Source organism: Manis javanica, chromosome 11 (assembly GCF_040802235.1).
Source record: "Manis javanica isolate MJ-LG chromosome 11, MJ_LKY, whole genome shotgun sequence".
Classification (NCBI taxonomy): domain Eukaryota; kingdom Metazoa; phylum Chordata; class Mammalia; order Pholidota; family Manidae; genus Manis; species Manis javanica.
In genome coordinates, this window is record NC_133166.1 from 40,142,032 (window position 1) to 40,161,309 (window position 19,278).

The 19,278-nt window shown below is 36.5% G+C and overlaps 1 protein-coding gene across 3 annotated transcripts in view; it reads left to right on the forward strand.

Moving 5' to 3' along the window:
* Window positions 1-533: 533 nt before the first annotated feature.
* PRMT3 (protein arginine methyltransferase 3) overlaps window positions 534-19,278 on the forward strand; it is a 149,842-nt gene continuing 131,097 nt past the window's right edge. Inside the window, exons 1-8 of one of the 3 annotated variants that reach the window (XR_012122640.1) lie at window positions 534-3,242; window positions 3,464-3,599; window positions 5,151-5,233; window positions 6,715-6,764; window positions 7,387-7,489; window positions 13,773-13,932; window positions 15,231-15,375; window positions 19,135-19,200. Coding sequence is in view for 2 of the 3 variants with exons in the window: in XM_073216321.1 (XP_073072422.1) it covers window positions 3,215-3,242; window positions 3,464-3,599; window positions 5,151-5,233; window positions 6,715-6,764; window positions 7,387-7,489; window positions 13,773-13,932; window positions 15,231-15,375; window positions 19,135-19,200 (771 nt within the window). In the remaining variant the exon portion in view is untranslated. The other 2 variants (XM_073216321.1, XM_073216322.1) reach the window with 2 other exon arrangements.

The window sequence follows — 19,278 nt, forward strand, 5'->3', positions numbered from 1 at the left end:
TGTATAACAGAGCTTACATAACTCATGGGATAAATAGAGGAATTAAAATAGACAGGTCCTGGGTGCCTCTTAGATTGTTCGGAAATGCCTAAATATCAGTGGTAATATGAAGTATACTGATTGGCCAGTGGGATGATACAACAGCAAAAATTTATCATCTGCTTCCTAAGTACCAGCCTTTACACATGCAATCTGTCCTTTAACCCTCCAGGTAATCCTTATAGGTGGTACTGCCATCCCCATATCTTAGGAAAACTAAGGCTCATTGTGGTTAAGTACCTTGCTCAGGGGCCCATAGGTGGAGGCCTGAAGCTAGGAAATGGTAGAACCAGTATTCTAACCCAAGTCAGCCTGATCCTAGCTTGTATTTTTAACAACTTTGCAGGAGCATTCAGTATCTATTTCCGGAAGGTTCTAGTTAATTATTAACTAGGTCAGTTTATGGTATAGATGAATAAAATATAAATATTTGGGTTTCTCCATTACTCTAGGATTCCTGTAATGATTAACCAGAAAATGGTCACTTAGTCAGTAGAAGTGCAAAGTCAAGCTGCTGTACTTTAAAAACTATGGAAAAGGAAAGGAAGATGCAGCAGGAATGGTCAAAGTCAAGAGGAGCACACGGTGTTAATTTCCATCTTGGACAAGGGATGGTGATGAAACAACTTCTGTGCTTAAGGGAAGCAAAGTGATTTGAGTAATTGAGTCAATATTTTTTTACAGGGTTTATAGTGTGTACCTTTCAATCTTCAATGCTCACTATGGGATAAAGGGTATCCCCTTTATTTTTTATTTACTTATTTTTTAAAGTAAATTTTTGCTTATTATTTATTTATTATTTAAAGGCTATCCTCCTTAATAGGAGGAATATATCCTTAAAGGAATTGGACAGTCCCAACATCAGTCACTTTGGGAGGAAAGAGGTATATTTTAGGGTCGGGTAGAGTCTTGTAATGTGGACTTCAGGAAGGAGATGGAACATCTGCCATCATGCTAGGTGGGGTTCCTTTGGAACTGTACCCTGAATCGCCTCTGTGTTTGGGTGATAACAAGCATGGGCTCAAATAAATGAGGCGTGAAGGAGGGGACCCCGCGAGGATACCTGAAACCTGCAGGCTCTAAAAGCTTAACTCAGTGGCCAGTTTTAACCTGTTCTCAGTATTGTTTCTTTACCCAAGCCTATTACGTCTTGTTCAACATTCTGTTTTGTCTCATTAGTGAAGTGGGATGGGGAAGAGTCTGTGTCCATCTTTGGAGTAGAGAGAAAGCTGCTGCCTCTCATGCCCAACACTGCACTGAGACATAAAGTTCAACGGACAAGGTTCTGACTCAATCACTCATGTAGACTGGGTGTTACTTCTTTTACTATTAATATTTAATGACTGGGTGTTATTAAGGGATCTAGCAGGTTTCTCTCCAAATATTATACAGATGGGGAGAAGATGGTCCTTGCTGGGCTGAGAGTTTATGTTAGAATGACAAACGGAAAAGTTGTATGGGCACATGAAAGCCCTTGAATTAACTAACTCATTCAGCTTACTGAATGTCTCCTTGCACTCCTGGGCATGTAGCCAGTAGGGATACTTCAGTGAACTGTATGTCTTACCTTTCAGAGCCAGCAGATATTCTGGCAATGTCCTTCAAAGCTAATATTTGATGGATTCTGTCCTCTAGGAGTTTAGTTAACGGAGAGGAGTACATTAAGAGATTAGCAGTAATACATTTTCATTCAGCAAATTTGAGTATTTACTATGAGTTGGGTCATGTATTATATGCCAAATAAATGAAAGTAAAAGACATAGCCCTTATTCTCATGGTGCAAAACAATGTTATGGGTAACACCAAGAAAGAAAATAAAACAAAGCACATGGTAGGTGCTTAGAAAGAAACTAATGGGGCTGCTGGAATGACAGTGGAACCTACATGAGAAATAGTGATCTGAGAAAAGACTTTCTGGATGAGACAAAATCCATTTGTAGAACATTCTTACTAAAGGCCTTGAAGTGGGAAAATGATTTTTGCCCAGCAGATGGGGCCCAGGGTGAAAGGTTGAGATGGAAAGTTAGGCAGGATGATGCAGAGCCTAGACGCCATGATAGTCAACTGAATAGGATAAACATGTGCCAAGCACAGCCCTAGCCTCTGGGTCCAGAGCTTGGGACATCATCATCTGCTGAAATTACTGCTGCCCACTCTCCCTAACAGAACATTCTGTTTTGAGTAGTACTAGTTAGGTAAAAAAGGTATAAAGCATGGGAACGTTTGTGCTCTTCCCACACAGCAGCCAGAATGTTCCTTTCTGAACACACCTGACAGCATCACTCCCCTGATTAGGCAGGTCAGCTGCTTCCTATTGTTTAGGATAGAGTTAACACGTATGTCTAAGCACTTTACATATATGAACTAATTTTATCCTGACAATAGCCCTGTAGTTTATGCAGTCATTAACTGTTAGTTGGGGAAAGGAGGCCGAGAACGGTCAGGTGACTTGCTCAAGATCACAGAAAGTGACAAGTAGTAGTCAAACCAAGCAGGTTGGCTCTGGCGTCCATGTTTTCACTTAAACACTTACTAAAACCCTTAAACAGCCCGCAAGGCTTTGGCCCTCGTGGTCCCTAGTACACCCACACTGGCTCCTGCAGTTCTTTCTCCCCAGCGGCATCTTCAGGGGTCAGGAAGCCCAGGAACCCGAAGCGAGTCTCAGGCTCTTTTAAGCGTTCGGTCTCCTCTACCGCCAGAGGGCGCCGCGGGTTCGTCGCCCATCTAACTGCTCATCCGGGTAATGAGATGCACAGAGGGCGTGATGCCCCCTGCAAAACTGCTGCACCGACTCTCCGCCTCTGCGCGCAGTACGGCGGACGAGGACATCTTGCTAAGGCCAGCTGCAGCCCAGGAGACAAAAATCGTGTCGTTACCTGGAACGTACACCCTACCTCAGCGACTACTAGGCGCGCACTGCGTCAAACCTGCCGCTGGAAAGAGAGCCCGGGCTCTCGCCCCGCCCACCCATTTCACGTGACGAACACCCGGCCACGTGGCCGGAAGCGCTTGTCGGCCAGGGCATCTAGGCTTCCGCGGATTTCCCCAAACTCAGGCTTAGCCGTGCGCTCGCGCTCGTTCCCGGGTTCCCTGGCCTGAGAGCTCGGGAGGCTGCGCGCACGTTGCCAGTCCGGTCCCCGCCCCCAGGCGTGCGCGGCTCCGGGATTTCACAGCCATGTGCTCGTTAATGTCGAGCGCTGCTGGTGGGTACCTCTGGCCCCCCAAAAAGCCGGCTCGTCCGGCCCCTAGGCCGCGTCGCCGTGGTGAAAAACCCCGCCCGCCGCGCGCTCCGGCACGGGGAGCCGGGCGGGTGAGGCCTTGCAGGGAGGGTAGGGGACGTGCGGCCTTGGGGGAGCGGGGCGCGGGAAGCGGTCACTCTGGGAGGGTCTTCGAAAGATGCGAGCTGATCGTTTGCGCGTGGCAGGCGGCCAGGGCGCCCTGGAGGATGAGGAGGACCCGCCCGAGCTGTCAGACAGCGGCGACGAGGCCGCCTGGGAGGACGAGGAGGATGCCGATCTACTCCGCGACAAGCAGCACACCCCCTGCCTGTTCTGTGACAGGTTCGTCTGCCGCGGCGTCAGGCCCCAGCCTTAGGGGATCCGGGCCGCGTGCGTCCGTGTGGTCTGCATCTGCAGTTCAGAGTGGCCCGCCCACGAATTCTCAACTAGTGATTTCAATGAGGGTTGTTGAGAAATAGGATGTACAGTGGTGTAGAGGGAGGAGCAGTGAACCGGAAGCCAGGTTATACTACTTCGACGGGCCTCAGTTTCCCCTAGTGTAAAATGAGAGGGCATTTGGTGGCATACTTTTGTCACCCGAAACACTTAAAAAAGAAATACAGATGGTGAACTCTGCACCCCAGTTCTTCTAAAGCAGGGGTGGGAACTAGGAATCTTCTCTTTAATAAAGACACATCTGAGGTTTGATTCTAATGAATAAATAGCAAGTTTGGGAGTCACTAAACTAGATAATGCCTCAGGACCCTTCCAGCTTCATCATTCTGTAATTCTTTGACAAGTAGAAAACTTCTCAGGTGTAATATTTACATTTGAGCCATTTAAAGAAGCACCTGTCTTAGATAGACGCACCCCATCTATTGAAGGGAAGGAATTGATACCATTTTCACTTTGGGAAAAAGTGATGGCAGTATCAATAAGTTGTTCAAAGTGACGAAACCGTGGTTTGCTTATATCCAAATCCATGTTCTTTCCATTTAAAATTATGCCTCTTCATCTTAACAAACTTTGACTTTGATTGCTATACTGGGCAAGCGGGCCTGAAAGAGGCCCGGTTGGCCTTGGGCAGTATTATTTAAATAAATTTTCTTGTTTCCACTAAATCTGGACATGGTGCTGACTGGCAGTGTATTGGCTCCTCGATTTCTCGCTATTCTCACACATATCCTCTTTTGGGAGGCAATGGAATGTCTCCATATATTCTAGTCCTCATTAAATAATCTTTATGGAGCATCAGGAATGTACTATTTTGTGATAGACTGCAGAAGTACTGCAAAAATAACCTATACTGGTAAACGTTGAAAACTGCTGCGTATGTGCTAATCATATAGAAGAGGTATGTAGTTTCTCTGCTGTATTCCAATCTCGTGTCTTTGAGTTTTGCAGGTCACATAATAAAGAGGCTTAGTCCTCATAATATCTGTAATTCAAGTACATTGGGAACACTACATCATTCTGAAATATAGCACTTTGGAAATGTGCCAGCTGAAGTTACATTTATGCTTGCTTTCTAAAAGCAGTTTAAGCTATGCCAGTTCTGAAAGCAGAGTTGGCACTTAGGGGAAAAAAGAATCTTGTGTAGGGATTTTTCATGTCTTGAGAGAAACAGTCTATCAAAGGGAATTCTCTTCTTTAAAAGCCTTTTGATAAATGCAGTGTTATTTGGTAAATAATACTGACATTTGAAGGGTAGTTAGTTTGTTGTAGGTGTAAAATGGGACTCAGAAGTATTAATTTCCTTTAGAAGGTATGTTTATTTTTTTCTTAATTGGAAAGAAACCTACCTAGAAACCAGCTGTGTGGTGTTAGTGATGGGGGGGTGCATATTTAACATGAAACCAATATTTAGACTTGGGGGACTGCTTGATTTTTTAGGTTATTTACATCTGCTGAAGAAACGTTTTCACACTGCAAGTCTGAGCATCAATTTAATATTGATAACATGGTCCATAAACATGGTGAGTATTTTTTAGAATAAAGAAAATCACAGTTTTGAAATTAAAGTTCTAACTTCATATATTTTTTTAGACCTTTCCTTTTCTATAGAAGTCCAATATAGTGAAACATAGCAACAACCTATGTTATGAAAGTGAAGTTTTTTTGACAAGTGGCCTTTGAGGAGAGACTTTTAAGTCATTCTAAGGATAAGATTAACTGTATTTAAGCTTATATTGGCTTTACAACTAAAAAGGGAAGAAAAGAAAATCGGCAATGAAAGGACAGTGTGTGTGTGTAGGGGGGGGATCTTTACAATGGAGAAACCTGGCAAACACTGCCTTGTCATGTGATTGCATTTTTACCATATTAGAGTTAAGAGCAAGGGTAGGGGTGGACTTTGGAAAAGGAGATGGGTCATTATGAAAAACTACAATTTATCAGTTTACAGCATAATATAAAGTTCAAGGCATACAGGACTGAGTTATCATTTATAGGGAATTTGGTAAGAGTATGGTAAAAGGAGTGATGCGGTTAAGGTGGTAAGCAAAATATTTAGGTGATGATTCTTTTGAAACTTGAATTTAAACATAGTAACTTTGCAATGAAAGCCTTTCATTTCTTTAAATGGACATAGAAGAGCTGTACTGTTCTACTAAAATTCATTAAATACATAATTCAGTTTTTGTTCCCTCTATCTACAAAAAGCTATAAAGGACATTAGGTAAATATCTGATATGTTTATAAATCAAATTCAGCTGCATTTACTTTTGAAGCCATGAATGACTTAGGCTCATTACTGTTTTTCTTTAGCCATGTTTACTATGCATTTTTTAACTGAATTACAGCAATACTTTAGATGTAATTTTGTATTTTTTTCATGTGTAAAATAGGGTTTTTTTGTACACTGTTATGCATGTAAAACAGTATTCCTACTAACAGCACTTCTCACACAAATAATAACCAGTTGGTTGGATATGCTATTGCTTTTCCTTATTTTGAATGCTGCTTCATTTTTAGAAAGATGAGAACCAGATAACGTCTCATTGTTTTTTAATTTGCATCAATTAACTTAATGTAAAAGCTAGTATACTTAGTGTAATCCATGTCCTTGCAAAATTATAATTTGGTAGGCATCATAAAGATGGGAAATTTAGAAACATTCAGCTCCAATATCAACTTCCAAATACTTGGTAGAATATACAGTGTAATTTTCCTGATTTGTATTGTTCTTACAAATGAGGAGTAGAATTCTAAAAATAAATTTCCCATTTTGTAGAAATGCAGGAAGCCATTAAAAAACTACCATCTATAACTGTTTCTTAATTAAAATATTCAGGAGTTACTGTTTCTAGTTAATAAGAAATCCAAAACATTGTAAGTTGTAGTTTAGAGGGCAGAAATATTTTATTGTCTATCCACAGAAATCTCAGTAGAACAGGTCCACTAAACAAAACTCAAATTTTATGTTAAAATAGATGAATTATCTTTTTTTCTCCTTTAGGGCTTGAATTTTATGGATACATCAAGCTAATAAATTTCATTAGACTTAAGGTAAGTTGGTAGCTTAATTTACAATTTCATTTAGAAACTAAGGAAATGCAACAGTTACTATCAATGCACTGATTTTTTAAAAGAATGCAAGGAACTGTTCTAGAAGAAACTCAAGTTTGGCAGTCATCAGTTATATTGGGGGAGTCACGGACGTTAGGAATTAGCACAATCCACAGCACCAAGTAAATGGGTAACATCATACTTTATAAGTACAGTTTTTAACTGCATTTAAGAGATTAATCAGTGTTATTTGAAAAAGTAATTCAATATCAGATAAAGGGAAATAATGATAGTATTTCTGTAAAATTTGAAATAGTTTCCAGCGTAATTTTAAGTACTGTTGTTGCTCTTTTTCTATTTTTCAAATACTTTGTTCTTTACTCTGTCCTATTCAAATAAATGTTTATGTTGCCACTTCTCCCAAATCTAAACAAATATAAAACTATGCATTGAAACCAGTGGTTAAGCAATCATCCAGTTAAGGTAATGTAATTACAGGTGAACACAGACTCCTTAAATAGAGATTTAGTGTAATGTAGACACATTATAATTTTTTTCCTAGTTTTTGAGGGGATTTTGTGATTATATGCAATGAAAAACATGCAATTTCTTTTACATCCAGAATCCTACAGTTGAGTATATGAATTCCATATACAACCCAGTGCCTTGGGAGAAAGAAGAATATTTGAAGCCAGTATTAGAAGATGACCTTTTACTTCAATTTGGTAAGATGAACTTTCTGTATGTACTTTAACGTAGGGTCGTTTGTTATGGCAAAATGGTGGTTAAGTGCTCTAGGAAAGTACATTATCTCCTTAATTCTCTAAAGACCTCATCAGGTAGTTGGTTTCAATAGGGAAGTTAAGTCACTTAAAAACTGATAGTCACACTGACCATTACCAAGGGAGAAATTTGAAATATGAGCTTGTTTAAACATTGTATGTAAGATGTTTTGAAACATAGGAAGACTTGAGAAAATAACTTTTAGTTGTTGAAGTAATGTTTAGTCTAACATTTTAATTTAATTAACTTAGTTACAATTAACTCAGTTTTTAGTTTAATTTTTTAATCTATTTAAAAAGTTTTCTGCTTTTGTCTTATACGTATTCAGATCAGATAATTGACTTTTCTTAAGACATCTAATTTATGAGATCTTGTTTTGGTGCAAAACTGATTTCACAAAAATTTCCCTGGGCTTACTCACATACCCTAACGCTTAAGCCACCCTTGTGGCAAGGTAAATCTCATTTCTTGACTACAACTTTCTTCCATAGCTCCTTAGTTGCTTGTTCTGTGCTTTGATTCATTCCTTATTGAACCAGGGATCTTCTGAAAATTCTGTTGACTTCTTATAGATGCTTCACAGGTCTGATTTATCACAGTTAATGATCTATTTTTCTGTCCCTTATTTATGCTTTCTTTCCTGTTTCTTGTGCCAGTCAGGTGAGATAGAGGATTTAATCTCTTCAGATGAATAAGGCCATTCAAAACAGCCCCATAGCTTCACAGATAGTTTGACACTGTTCATTTGAGCGGTTCTTTGATTAGCGAGAACTGTGGGGGAAAAAAACCACTCATTTTCTTGAGAGGTACCATCATTAAGTTGTATGGCTTGTAATGTAGTAGTAAGAACCTTAATGTCGGATTCAGGAACTATGTGATCCTGGACAAAGCACTTAAGATTTCTGTTTTTAAGTCTTCATCTTACAGAAGAGGAATTAGGGCCAGATTTCCAAGAATCTTTCTAGCTGTAAAATTTGGTGAGTCCCAGACTGATTCTTCCTTGTTTTTACAACTTCTCTTTAATTGCATTTATCCTCATAGTGACTAAAGTGATCTCTCTGATAAATGACAAAGTGCCCACTAAGTGCTCTTCATAACTTCCTAAATTTGCCCCAGAGTCATTTATTGAAGACTCACAGGATGGAGGTAGTATGTTAAATGCTGTAGAAACACAAAGAAGTAAATCTATCCCATAATAAGCCCAAATCTGATAGTAAGAGTGTTTTGTTTTTAAATGTCCTATATGAGAATTTAAGGTCAAATAAATTCAATACATGAGAAGTAGAAAGGTAGTACAGTTCAGAGGAGGGAGAGATTACTCAGATCAGCAGATATTGGTCACTGGATATAGGTTGGTCTTAAACTGTAACTCTCCAAAGGTATATAAACTTAGTTTCTTCCAGCCTTAATTTTAATTTGTAAAAAGTTAATAATGATGCCTACCTTGCAAAATTATCACAAAGATAATGCATATCAGCACAGTAGCAGTCAGAGAGCAATTGCTTAATAAAGGAGATTTTGTTATTAGTAAATTAATGTGTTCTATAGGAGTTTGGATGAAGAAGTCATTGACTAAGATCTGGAACAGTGAGGCCTGTAAAGGAACTGGACATGATCTTGAGTACACTGCCTGCATTCTCTCAACTGTCTTTCAGTAAATTTTTCCTGACCATCTCTGAAATTTTAGACTTTGAGGATATAAAGATGACTAAATTAATAAGGGAAATGACTAAGAAAATCGGCAATGAAAGGACAGTGTGTGTGTGTGGGGGGGGATCTTTACAATGGAGAAACCTGGCAAACACTGCCTTTGCTGGGTTCACATTAGTGATAAGCTATGTTGATAGCATGAACTCTTTATATGGTCTGATGAGAATGACTCTTGACCTCTGTAGTCTTCCTGCTAAAAACTATAACCTCAGTCTAACCATGAAAACCATCAGACAGACACAAAGTGAGGGACATTCTGCAAACTACTTGACTAGTACTGTTCAAGACTGTCAAGGTACCAAAAAGAAGGAAAGTCTAAGAAACTCGTAGCCAAGAGTAGCTTTAGGAGACATGACAGCTAAATGTGTTGTGTGTCCTGGATGGGATCTTGGAACAGAAAGGGGACAGTAGGAAAAACTAATGAAATCTGAATGAATAAAATGGAATTTAGTTTAAAAAAATATATAGCGTAGTAGTTAAAACATATCTTACAGAAGGTTAATGTCTGTGTGTGTGTGTGTATCAAAAATTGAGGGACAAAGGATCAAGCAATACAATAGGGGAAAATACATGATTAGACAGTTCACCAAAAGAGGTATAAAAATAGCCTGACTGTAAGAGATCATTTCTCATCTATCAGATTGGTAAAAATGCTTAAAATATGATGACATATTCTGTTGACAAGGCTTTGGAGAGGCAGGCCCTGTTATATATTGCTAGTAGAACACGAATTTGGCAATACCTAACAAAACTATAGATGCACTTACTTTTTTTTTTTTTTTTTTGTTCCTTCAGTTTTCCTTTGTTCTTATACTCCACATATGAGTGAAATCATTTGGATAGATGCACTTACTTTTTAACCGAGAAGTTTCTCTCATAAGAGTGTCTTGAAGATACACCTCCAACATTCTGAAAATGCATATATACAAAGTTATTTATTGCAGCACTGTAATTTGAAAATATTGAAAATAACCTAAATACCCATACATAGGAGAGCAGTTGAGTAAACTGGCACATCCACATGTGGCATAGTGTACATCTTTTAACAAGAATGAAGAAGATATTTGGACTGATACAGTGATGTCTGAGACATACTATTAAACAAAAAAAACTAAAACTCAGAAGAATATCGTTTGATATTCTTCATGGAAGAAAGAAAGGGATTTGAGAAAATGCACATGTGTCTACTCATATGTGCAAAAGAAACACAGGAAGGATAAACTAGAAACTAAAGAGATAGGTAATGGATATGGAGGGAGTGACACTTCTCTGAATGAGTGTGCTGTGACCCGTAGGACTATATGTTTCTAATAGCCTTCATATAATAAAACACCAACACTTAAAACAACCAGGATGTATGCATGTTTGTGTGGTGGTGGTGCAAAATGGAATACAAACACTAACAAATGAACTGAACTGTATTACAAATGAATAGTGTAACTGTACTGCAGGGGGTAGGGAAGAGGAGTACTATGTGAGTAACTGAAATCCTGACTGGTTATTGTGTTGAAGCTACAGATAAAAACTGCACTAATGCTGTAATCTAATGACTAAAGGTATTTATCACAGGGTATAGATTAGGAATTCTGACACTACTTTTTGTGTATACTAGAATGGAACAAGTAAGTAAATATATTATGGATAATAAGAATTAGGTTTCTCATTCTTGGAGAAGGAAGTTTCAAATAAGGAAATGGGAAATAAGGATGAATAAGGATGAAGTGACTCTTGTGATAAATTGGCAGAAGTATCAGTATAAATTCATAGTTTTTAATATACACAGACAGACAGATACAGAAATATAAATGTGGGTGTGTGGGTGGGTGAGTATATATATATTTCCTAGCTCTGTTTGCTGAGACAGCCTAGAAAAACACCACTAGCAATGAGCACATTTAGTACCCAGATCTTGATTGATAACACAATTCTCCAATGAGAGGAACTAAGTCTCCTTAGAGAGGTGATTAACTCCATAGATGGGGCAGGGAAAATAGATGAGTCTAGGACATCTTGGGCCAAAAAATAAGGAAGTGCTTAAGCAGTAAAGTTTGGAAAGGAGGGGACTTATCAAAGGAACACAGGAGTCAACCTGAAGGAGCTCCTAACAGCCAAAGCTGGAATAATTTGAGCAACACAGAAAATGATAATACTGGATTTTAACCCATGGGAAAAAGTAAGTATCCATGAGTCTATACTAGCACAGTCAAGCAAATAAATAAATAAAGGAGTAGCTTGACCTTAGAGTAGAATTCTATCAATTGATAGGAAATGTAGAACAGAAAATCACCATTAGACAAATACTATAGTAATAACTTGCAGAAAAGATCCACCAGTGGTTGTTATGATTAATGGGCAACAGTTTAAGGTGAAATAGGATTTGCATAGTTTGGAATAACTCCCTCAAGATATTTATTAACTACAAAGGAGATGTTAACTTTTCAGCGGAGAAATCCCACAGATAGAACCACAACCAACTGGTCAAGGTTAACATCACCAGTAATAAGGCACATCAGCGCTATGAACTAACTGGTATAATGCACTGAAGACACAACATCACTTCTCTGTTCCTCTTGCCAAAAATGTAAAACTTCATTCAGTAATGAAAACAGGCAAGCCCCAGTTGAGGGACAGTACAGAATCACTGATCAGTACTCTTCAAAAGTGTCCAGGTACAGTTCTTGTGTGCAGTGTTCTATCAATAATTAGTTCAAGGTGCTGAATATTTTAGTTCAGGTATCTTTTTGGAGATTTAAAAATCTAGTTCTACCAGTTGTTGATAGGGATGTATTTAAATCTCTGACTGATTGAAGGATTGTTTGTTTTGCCTGTAATCCTGTCAGTTTTTGTGTCATATATTTTGGGCCCTTTTTGAAGTTTATATCCATTTATAATTGTATATGTCTTCCTGATAAAGGACCATCTTTAGTGGCAGTTCTCAGCTTCCAAGATGAGGTATCTGGGTGATTTGATCCTCCTGAGACAGAAAGAATCTAGATGTGGAAATTCATCTTCCTGGATATGGTTTAGGACTTTGAATTAGACTGTTTTGATAAATTATAATTATGAATCTTAATGTTTACTTAATCCATTCTTTTTTCAAATCCAAACATTTAGTCTTCAATATATGGTTATCTGTATGTTGTCAGTGCTGCAAGTTTTTATTCTTTTCTTGCAGCTGAAAGCAGAACAGAAAAACTGCCAAAACAAAGAAACAAATTTCTTTGTTCAGTTCTAATCCATAAGTTAAACTGACAAGGAGGTTTACAAATTTTGAAGAATTTTGAAAACAAGACACACCGTGAGAGTTGTAGTAGAAGGTAGAAAATATTGTATTCTGTCCTTAAATAGTTTGGAAGTATTTTGTTGCTCTCATTAATTTTTGGTGAATTAAATAGTGAATGAATCTATAGAGTGATTTAGTATTCTGCCAGACTGATTAGAGATTAGTGGTGCACTGCTCTGCTTTTATATAAAGAATTTCAACTTAGGCTCTAGTTTCTAAGTTATAATATTATCATGTGATTCAGCTTAGTTATTTTGTCCCAACACTGAAGAAGTGTTGTGACTAAAAACTGAATAGGAAAAAAAGTCATATTTTCTCCAGTGCTGTACTGAGAAGATATAGTATCTGCACTGTTTGTATTGTTTCAAGTTGATCTTAAGGTTAACTAGACTGGTAAATGGACATTGGGTTTTGTGAAACTCAACTAGCTCCATATGTTAACTTCTGTTTGCAGAGTTGTTAGTTCTACAGCAGAAGTTAATAATTCATATATTGTACTGTGAAATTAAATTTAAGTCAAGATTTTTAAATAATTTAAGAATTAGAATACATAATAATATCAGCAATAAGATATTGGTGTATAGACTGTACTCCCTCTTACCTAGGATGAAATAGTTATTCAAAGTATAGAATACTTTATCTACACACTTTTCCTAAGGAATATCTAAATGTAATGCCTGTTATTCGATCAATAAGGACCCAGAGGCTGAGAGGTGGCCTGTGGAGTGACAAGAGCATGAGCTAGGAAGGCAGGCATGGGTTTGAACCTTTTGTGCTTTCATTAAACAGCAATCTGACTTTGGACTGATCAAAATGTCTCTGAAATTTATTTTTCTTTGCCTTAAAATAGGGGTAGATATTTGCATCGTAGGTTTGTTTTGAGAATGAAATGAGATGAAATGCATGTACTTGAAAGATACCCAATAACCAATAAATATTAGGGGTTTTCCTTTGCTTTTTTGTTTTCTTCCTGGGTTTGGCTCAGTATAATTAATGCTTATACATGGGTTCAATTTAGCCAACTCATGAAAAACTCAGACTAACAGCATTCACTTTACATTCATATTGAAACAATTTGGGTATAAAACATTTAATTAAAAGTACTTTTACTAATTTTTCACAGTTGGCTGCATAAAGGCACTTAGTATATTATTTATTCCTAACATATTTCCATGTGCTTCATTGTTACAGATAACCTGTATTTCTTTATTTATGTCCATTTATTTCTTTAGATGTAGAAGATCTTTATGGACCGGTAGCAGTTCCATTCTCATACCCCAATGGGCTCAGTGAAAATCCATCTCTTGTTGAAAAACTGAAACACATGGAAGCCAGGGCAGTGTCTGCTGAAGCTGCATTAGTGAGAGCTCGTGAGGATCTGCAAAGAATGAAGTAATTTATCATTCCAACAGATAATTAGTTGTTCTGATCCCAAAATAATATAACTAATAACAAGGTAAAATATAGTAAAACATTTCATATACTGGAAAGCACAATGGAGGTATTTAATTTTAGTAATACTAAAGACATGCAGCATTTTTATATATTGTGGATGTAGTTTAAAGTTATGTAGTTTTACCTAGTCTCATACCCCTGTATAATTACTTTTGTGATAATAATTGTTCTGGGGAGTGTTTTCCTCTTGAGTGCTTTTGTTCCTTGATTTGCCTGTCTTTGATTACCCAGTTTCTAATAGATTTCTCCATTTTGCTTTTCCTCTCCTATGCTTTTAAAGTGGAGGGATTAATATTTTTAGGTTTGGGGAAAATACAAGGTTGAAATTTTTGTTTTTGAAAAACCAAAATATAATTATGATACAGTATTTAATCAGAAAACCAGATACATGAGACTGTTTTCTAGTGAGTAAATTAGTATTCTACTGGCTTAGTACTTCTCATAATTTAGTGTGCATACAAATCACCTGGGGATCTTGTTAAAGTATAGATTCTGATTCAGGAGGTCTCAGGTACAGGCTGAAGATTCTACATTTCTTCCAAACATAAATCTCACTTTTCCTATTGTATTTGTGTGTCAGTTACTATTGCTTGAGTACCCATTTGATAGTGTGTCAGAATGTCCAGCAGAAAATACAGTAGAGATGATTATAGTTCCCCTTCCCTGTTTCTGAGATTTTATACTGGATAATCCTAGTAACAAACTACTGTTTGCCTTTTTGTACTTGTCCCCTATGCATATGTTATAGATTCTTAATGTATTATTAGCATAGAGGGAACTGAGTCTTAGAGCTGGAGTGGATGGTGTTAGTGATTGTAAATAATTCTCAGTTTGGGTCCACCTTCCATGAAATAATCTGATTTTAAAGAATATTAACAGTGTTGAAATGCACCACATTGATTCAGTTGATAAGATAAGACTCTGGAGCAGTAGAAATAAAGTTGAATAAAGGTAATGTGTTTATTTTGTTCACTTGAAAGATTTAAACAACTATAATCTGTGGTAGGCAGTACTTTGCAGGATTTGCAGAAGGAATGCTTAGAACTGGGTTTGAATATGCTGTTTCTTCAGTTCCAGCAGGGGGAGCTTTCAGTTGCTTAAGAGAGAAGGTGAGTTAGAAGGCTCCTGGCACTCATGCTCCATTCCCTCGCCCTTCGTCTTCCTCAGCCTCTAGCCTTTTCTTTTTTCATGGTCCAGTAAACCTGTCTCAAGGGTATATTTCAAATTGATTACAGACAATTTGCTCAGGATTTTGTGATGAACGCAGATGTCAGAACCTGCTCGTCATCTACTGTTGCCATTGCAGACCTCCAGGAAGATGAGGATGGTGTTTATTTCAGCTCATATGGGCATTATGGGATACATGAAGAAATGCTAAAGGTTAGAAGAGCACAAATGCACCAAATTCATAATAACAAAAAAATAGAATAAAACAGGTTCTGTATACATATGCTGAGGCACAACTGGTTTTTTGTTTGTTTTTGTTTTGTTTTGAGAGCTGCTTTTTAAATCTGGTGTTTTTTTGAAAAGATTACAGCAAAGCATCAGAATCATTGTAAATTCTATTTAAAATCATTATTAATCTTTATTATGAAATGATTTTTGCTTGAAATAGAACATTGGAAGAAATAACTGCTAGCAATTTTAGTTACCTCAAAAGCATCTATTAAATAGGAACAAATAAGTACATGATTGCCTTTTAATGTATAAAAAATGAGTAATTTTAGTGTTTTAAAAGCAATATTGACTTCAATTTGGCTAAATAATTCTTTGATACAAAATTTAATTATAAATAATTCTCACCATTGTTATGGCATAACTTTTTAACTTTTGAAATCATTGACATACAGAAGAATTTCCTATATTGGCCAAATCAGGTATTTAAATTAGGTTGGTTTTAATTTTTATAATGATAATGTCCATATAAAATATAAGTAGATTTTTAGCTATACTTGGTAGTTGTATATATTATCATGTATTATAGGTTGTAAAAGAGCAAGATACAAATTTTTAATTTAGGAAAACTGAAAATGTCTAACTAGAGTAAAACGAAAGTTGGAATGTAAATATTATTGCAAACCTTAGATGTTTATCTGTGAGAATTTTAGATGCCACTGCCTTTTCTTAAAACCAACAAACACAACTTTTCTCCCTGAATCTTTCCTCAAAAAACTGTTTTATTTTATGGAAGCCCTAAGACGATATTCCCCTAAAACATACACATTTAAAGTAACATGTATTTAATAAAATATATGTATTTTGTTGAGTCAGTTTTTCAGAATCCTGGAGTAAAAGTGTGCTAATTAATAGTAATTGTAATTATTTGGGGTCTTTTAAAGCAATGTCATGTCATTTTCTTTTCTAATGACATTGTCACGGTTGGTTGTGTTTTTTTGTCACTTGGGTAATGGCATAGCATTACAAATAAGTTGCCTTATTATATGTAATAAATGATTTTATGTCCAGAATGAATTTGTTTAAAAGAAATTGACTTACTCCATTTTCTTTGTTAAAACTGATTTTAGAATATTTTCTTTAAAGGACTTAATCTAAGCCCATGTTGTCATTTTAAATCACCTCGTCAATTTAAATGTCGTGAACCTTTAATGCCTTGATATGGAAATTATGTTGGGGTTTTCAGACAGATAAGGTTACTGAGACTCCCAGTATATGGTACATATGAGCATCCTCAGTACACTCATCAGGGAAATCCAGTTTGAGTTCTTATTTCCTAATCTCTGTCCTGGACATTTGTAGCTCTCTTTAAATTACTAGAGGATCTTCACACTTTGATTGTATATCCTTAAGTCCTTTTTTAGGTACATATAAATCTAAGAAGTTTCAGCTTGAAGTTTCCAGTGCCAGCTTTTCCCTTTTCAGAGAATCATTTAGGAATCCTTATTAACTCTCCATGCCTTAGTGCCCCTTATCTGTTACGCAGTTGCCTCTACTTGGAGATGACTTGGTCAGGTGTTCATAGGAAATAGGGATATATTCCATTCAAAAAGAACTATTCATCCAGTTTATATTTTGCTAAGTAATATATTAGGGATGAATATGATTATGTGTCTTATATCAAGCAATATTTCTTCTCTCATCAAAACAATTCTTAGCACACAAAATCTATTCAGGATTGTGCTACCATTAGAATTTCACTTGATCTTTGTAAACCAACTTAAAATTGAGAGACCATATATAAAGGACTTATTTTTATGCTTGAAATTGGCCTTGCTTTTATGGAAATATTGTTTGGATTTTTTGTTGCTTAGTCTCAGATATTTTAATGGCACTATTTTGGCACATGTTGTGATCTTGGTAGTTTGTGATCTTATTTTCTTGGAGGTAAGCTGGGATAACTTTTTAATTCTAGAGATACATTTGAAAGAGGGATAGATTACATGAGTTTTCAAAATCCCTTGCCATTTTATTTTTCTGGAGGAGTCATTGTTGACTAATGTTATAAACTGAGATGTATCACTCTTTTCTTTTCCAAGAAAAACATTGTTCATCTTGGTGAACATTTATCAAGATGATTTTTTTTTACTTGTTTAGTACCTTATTTGGTATTGAAGTGTTAGTCTTCTCTTAAATTTTTAGAAATCGTTATGAAGGCTAGTATTTTATTTGCTTGCATTTTCATGTTTAGTGGATTTTTCTTTCAAAAATAGTTATTAAATTGAAGCTGCACTATGTCCAAAGCATTATATTTGGTATACTTTAGATTTCATTGCACCAGGGTGAGCATATGAATGAAAACAGATGAATATATAGAAAGAGCCCAGATGAAGATTGTCAATGAGTTGAGCAGCAGTGCGTGGACTTAGTGCAGGAGTTGGGCTGCTGGTGATTAAGTTGGAGCAGTGGTGAGGCCCTGTGGCTGGTAGGAGCTTTCTGAGTGACTGCCTTCTTAAGTGATGTTCACACTTTGTAGGCTTTGTAGTATCAGCACTGGGTTTAGTTGTAAGAACAATGTAAAAATGTGTGAAGTGGTACATTTAAAAAAAAAAGACAGTTTAAAATTTAGTGAATAATAAGTGTAAATTTATTTAAACATTGGTTTCTTTTAGTAATTCTTAAAATAACTTTCAGGGAAAGATTTAATAAGCCTGATTTGAAATTTTGTTTCTAAAGCAGCTAGAAATGATTCCATGAGAAGGCACGGAATTAATTATGGAATTCTCCCTTTTTAGATCTGGTAATTAATTAAAACAACTTTTATATTTAGGCCTTCATTGTATGTTTTTTTTTTAATCCCAGTGTTAGCATAAAAATGTTCTTTTAGGGGGTATGGATTGTATAAGTTTTGATATTGTAGCATTTGGTATAATAATTCTTTTTACCTAGTGTGAAATCCCAAACTGTAATTCCCATTCTGAGATATTTTTATCATATTTATTTTACTTGGCAGTAGATCCCCTTACTGCTTAATTTGCTGCCCGTATGTGTCTCAACTGAGGTAATTTATAAGGGAATCTGCCATGTTCATGAACCAGTATAAATGTTAGCATTCAATTCCTGCCTTGGTCACAGGTCTTGTGAGACTCCAGAGTGTAGAAATCTCATGATGTATGCTGCAGGGCTCAAATGATTTATTTTTCGGATTATAGGCTTTTAAGCATCATTTCCTACTAGTGTTATTTCTAGAAACAAAACAGGATTATAAATCAGATAGGTGCTGCTTAATGACTTAGAAAAACCATATTCAGTTTAGCTTTATTTTTCACATGTAACTTTTATCATTTATCTATTTGTGTTTTTTTTCCCCATATTTTAACATAACTCTACCACAGGGACTCAGGCTCTAGATTCCAGGCCCTGTTTATAGGAGCGAAACATTCTGTTCACCTTTTATTAGCTCTAATTATCGGTTGGAGTCTTATGATGATAATGCATGTCAAGATGAAAATGTGCATATTTTAGAACTTAGATCTTATTTGACTTTCAGTGATACTCTTAAACATTTTCTTTGTGTGTTGTTATTTCTAATCCTTACTGTTTTCTTTTGGGAAAAAAAATTGAGCTTCATTTTCAGGCAAAAGGGAGCTTTGGAAACTAGCAATGTGTGTAAATATCTTTGTGAAAACATTTAATTTTTTCAGACTGTCCTGTAAACACAGTGCTTTCCTTTCTGCATCCTAGGACAAAGTAAGAACAGAAAGTTACCGAGATTTTATATACCAAAATCCACATATCTTCAAAGACAAGGTGAGTAGCATAGGCTGCAGAACTGTATATTTCCTATGGACCTTGGGCAGTAGAAATTCCTTCTTGGGTCATCATTGT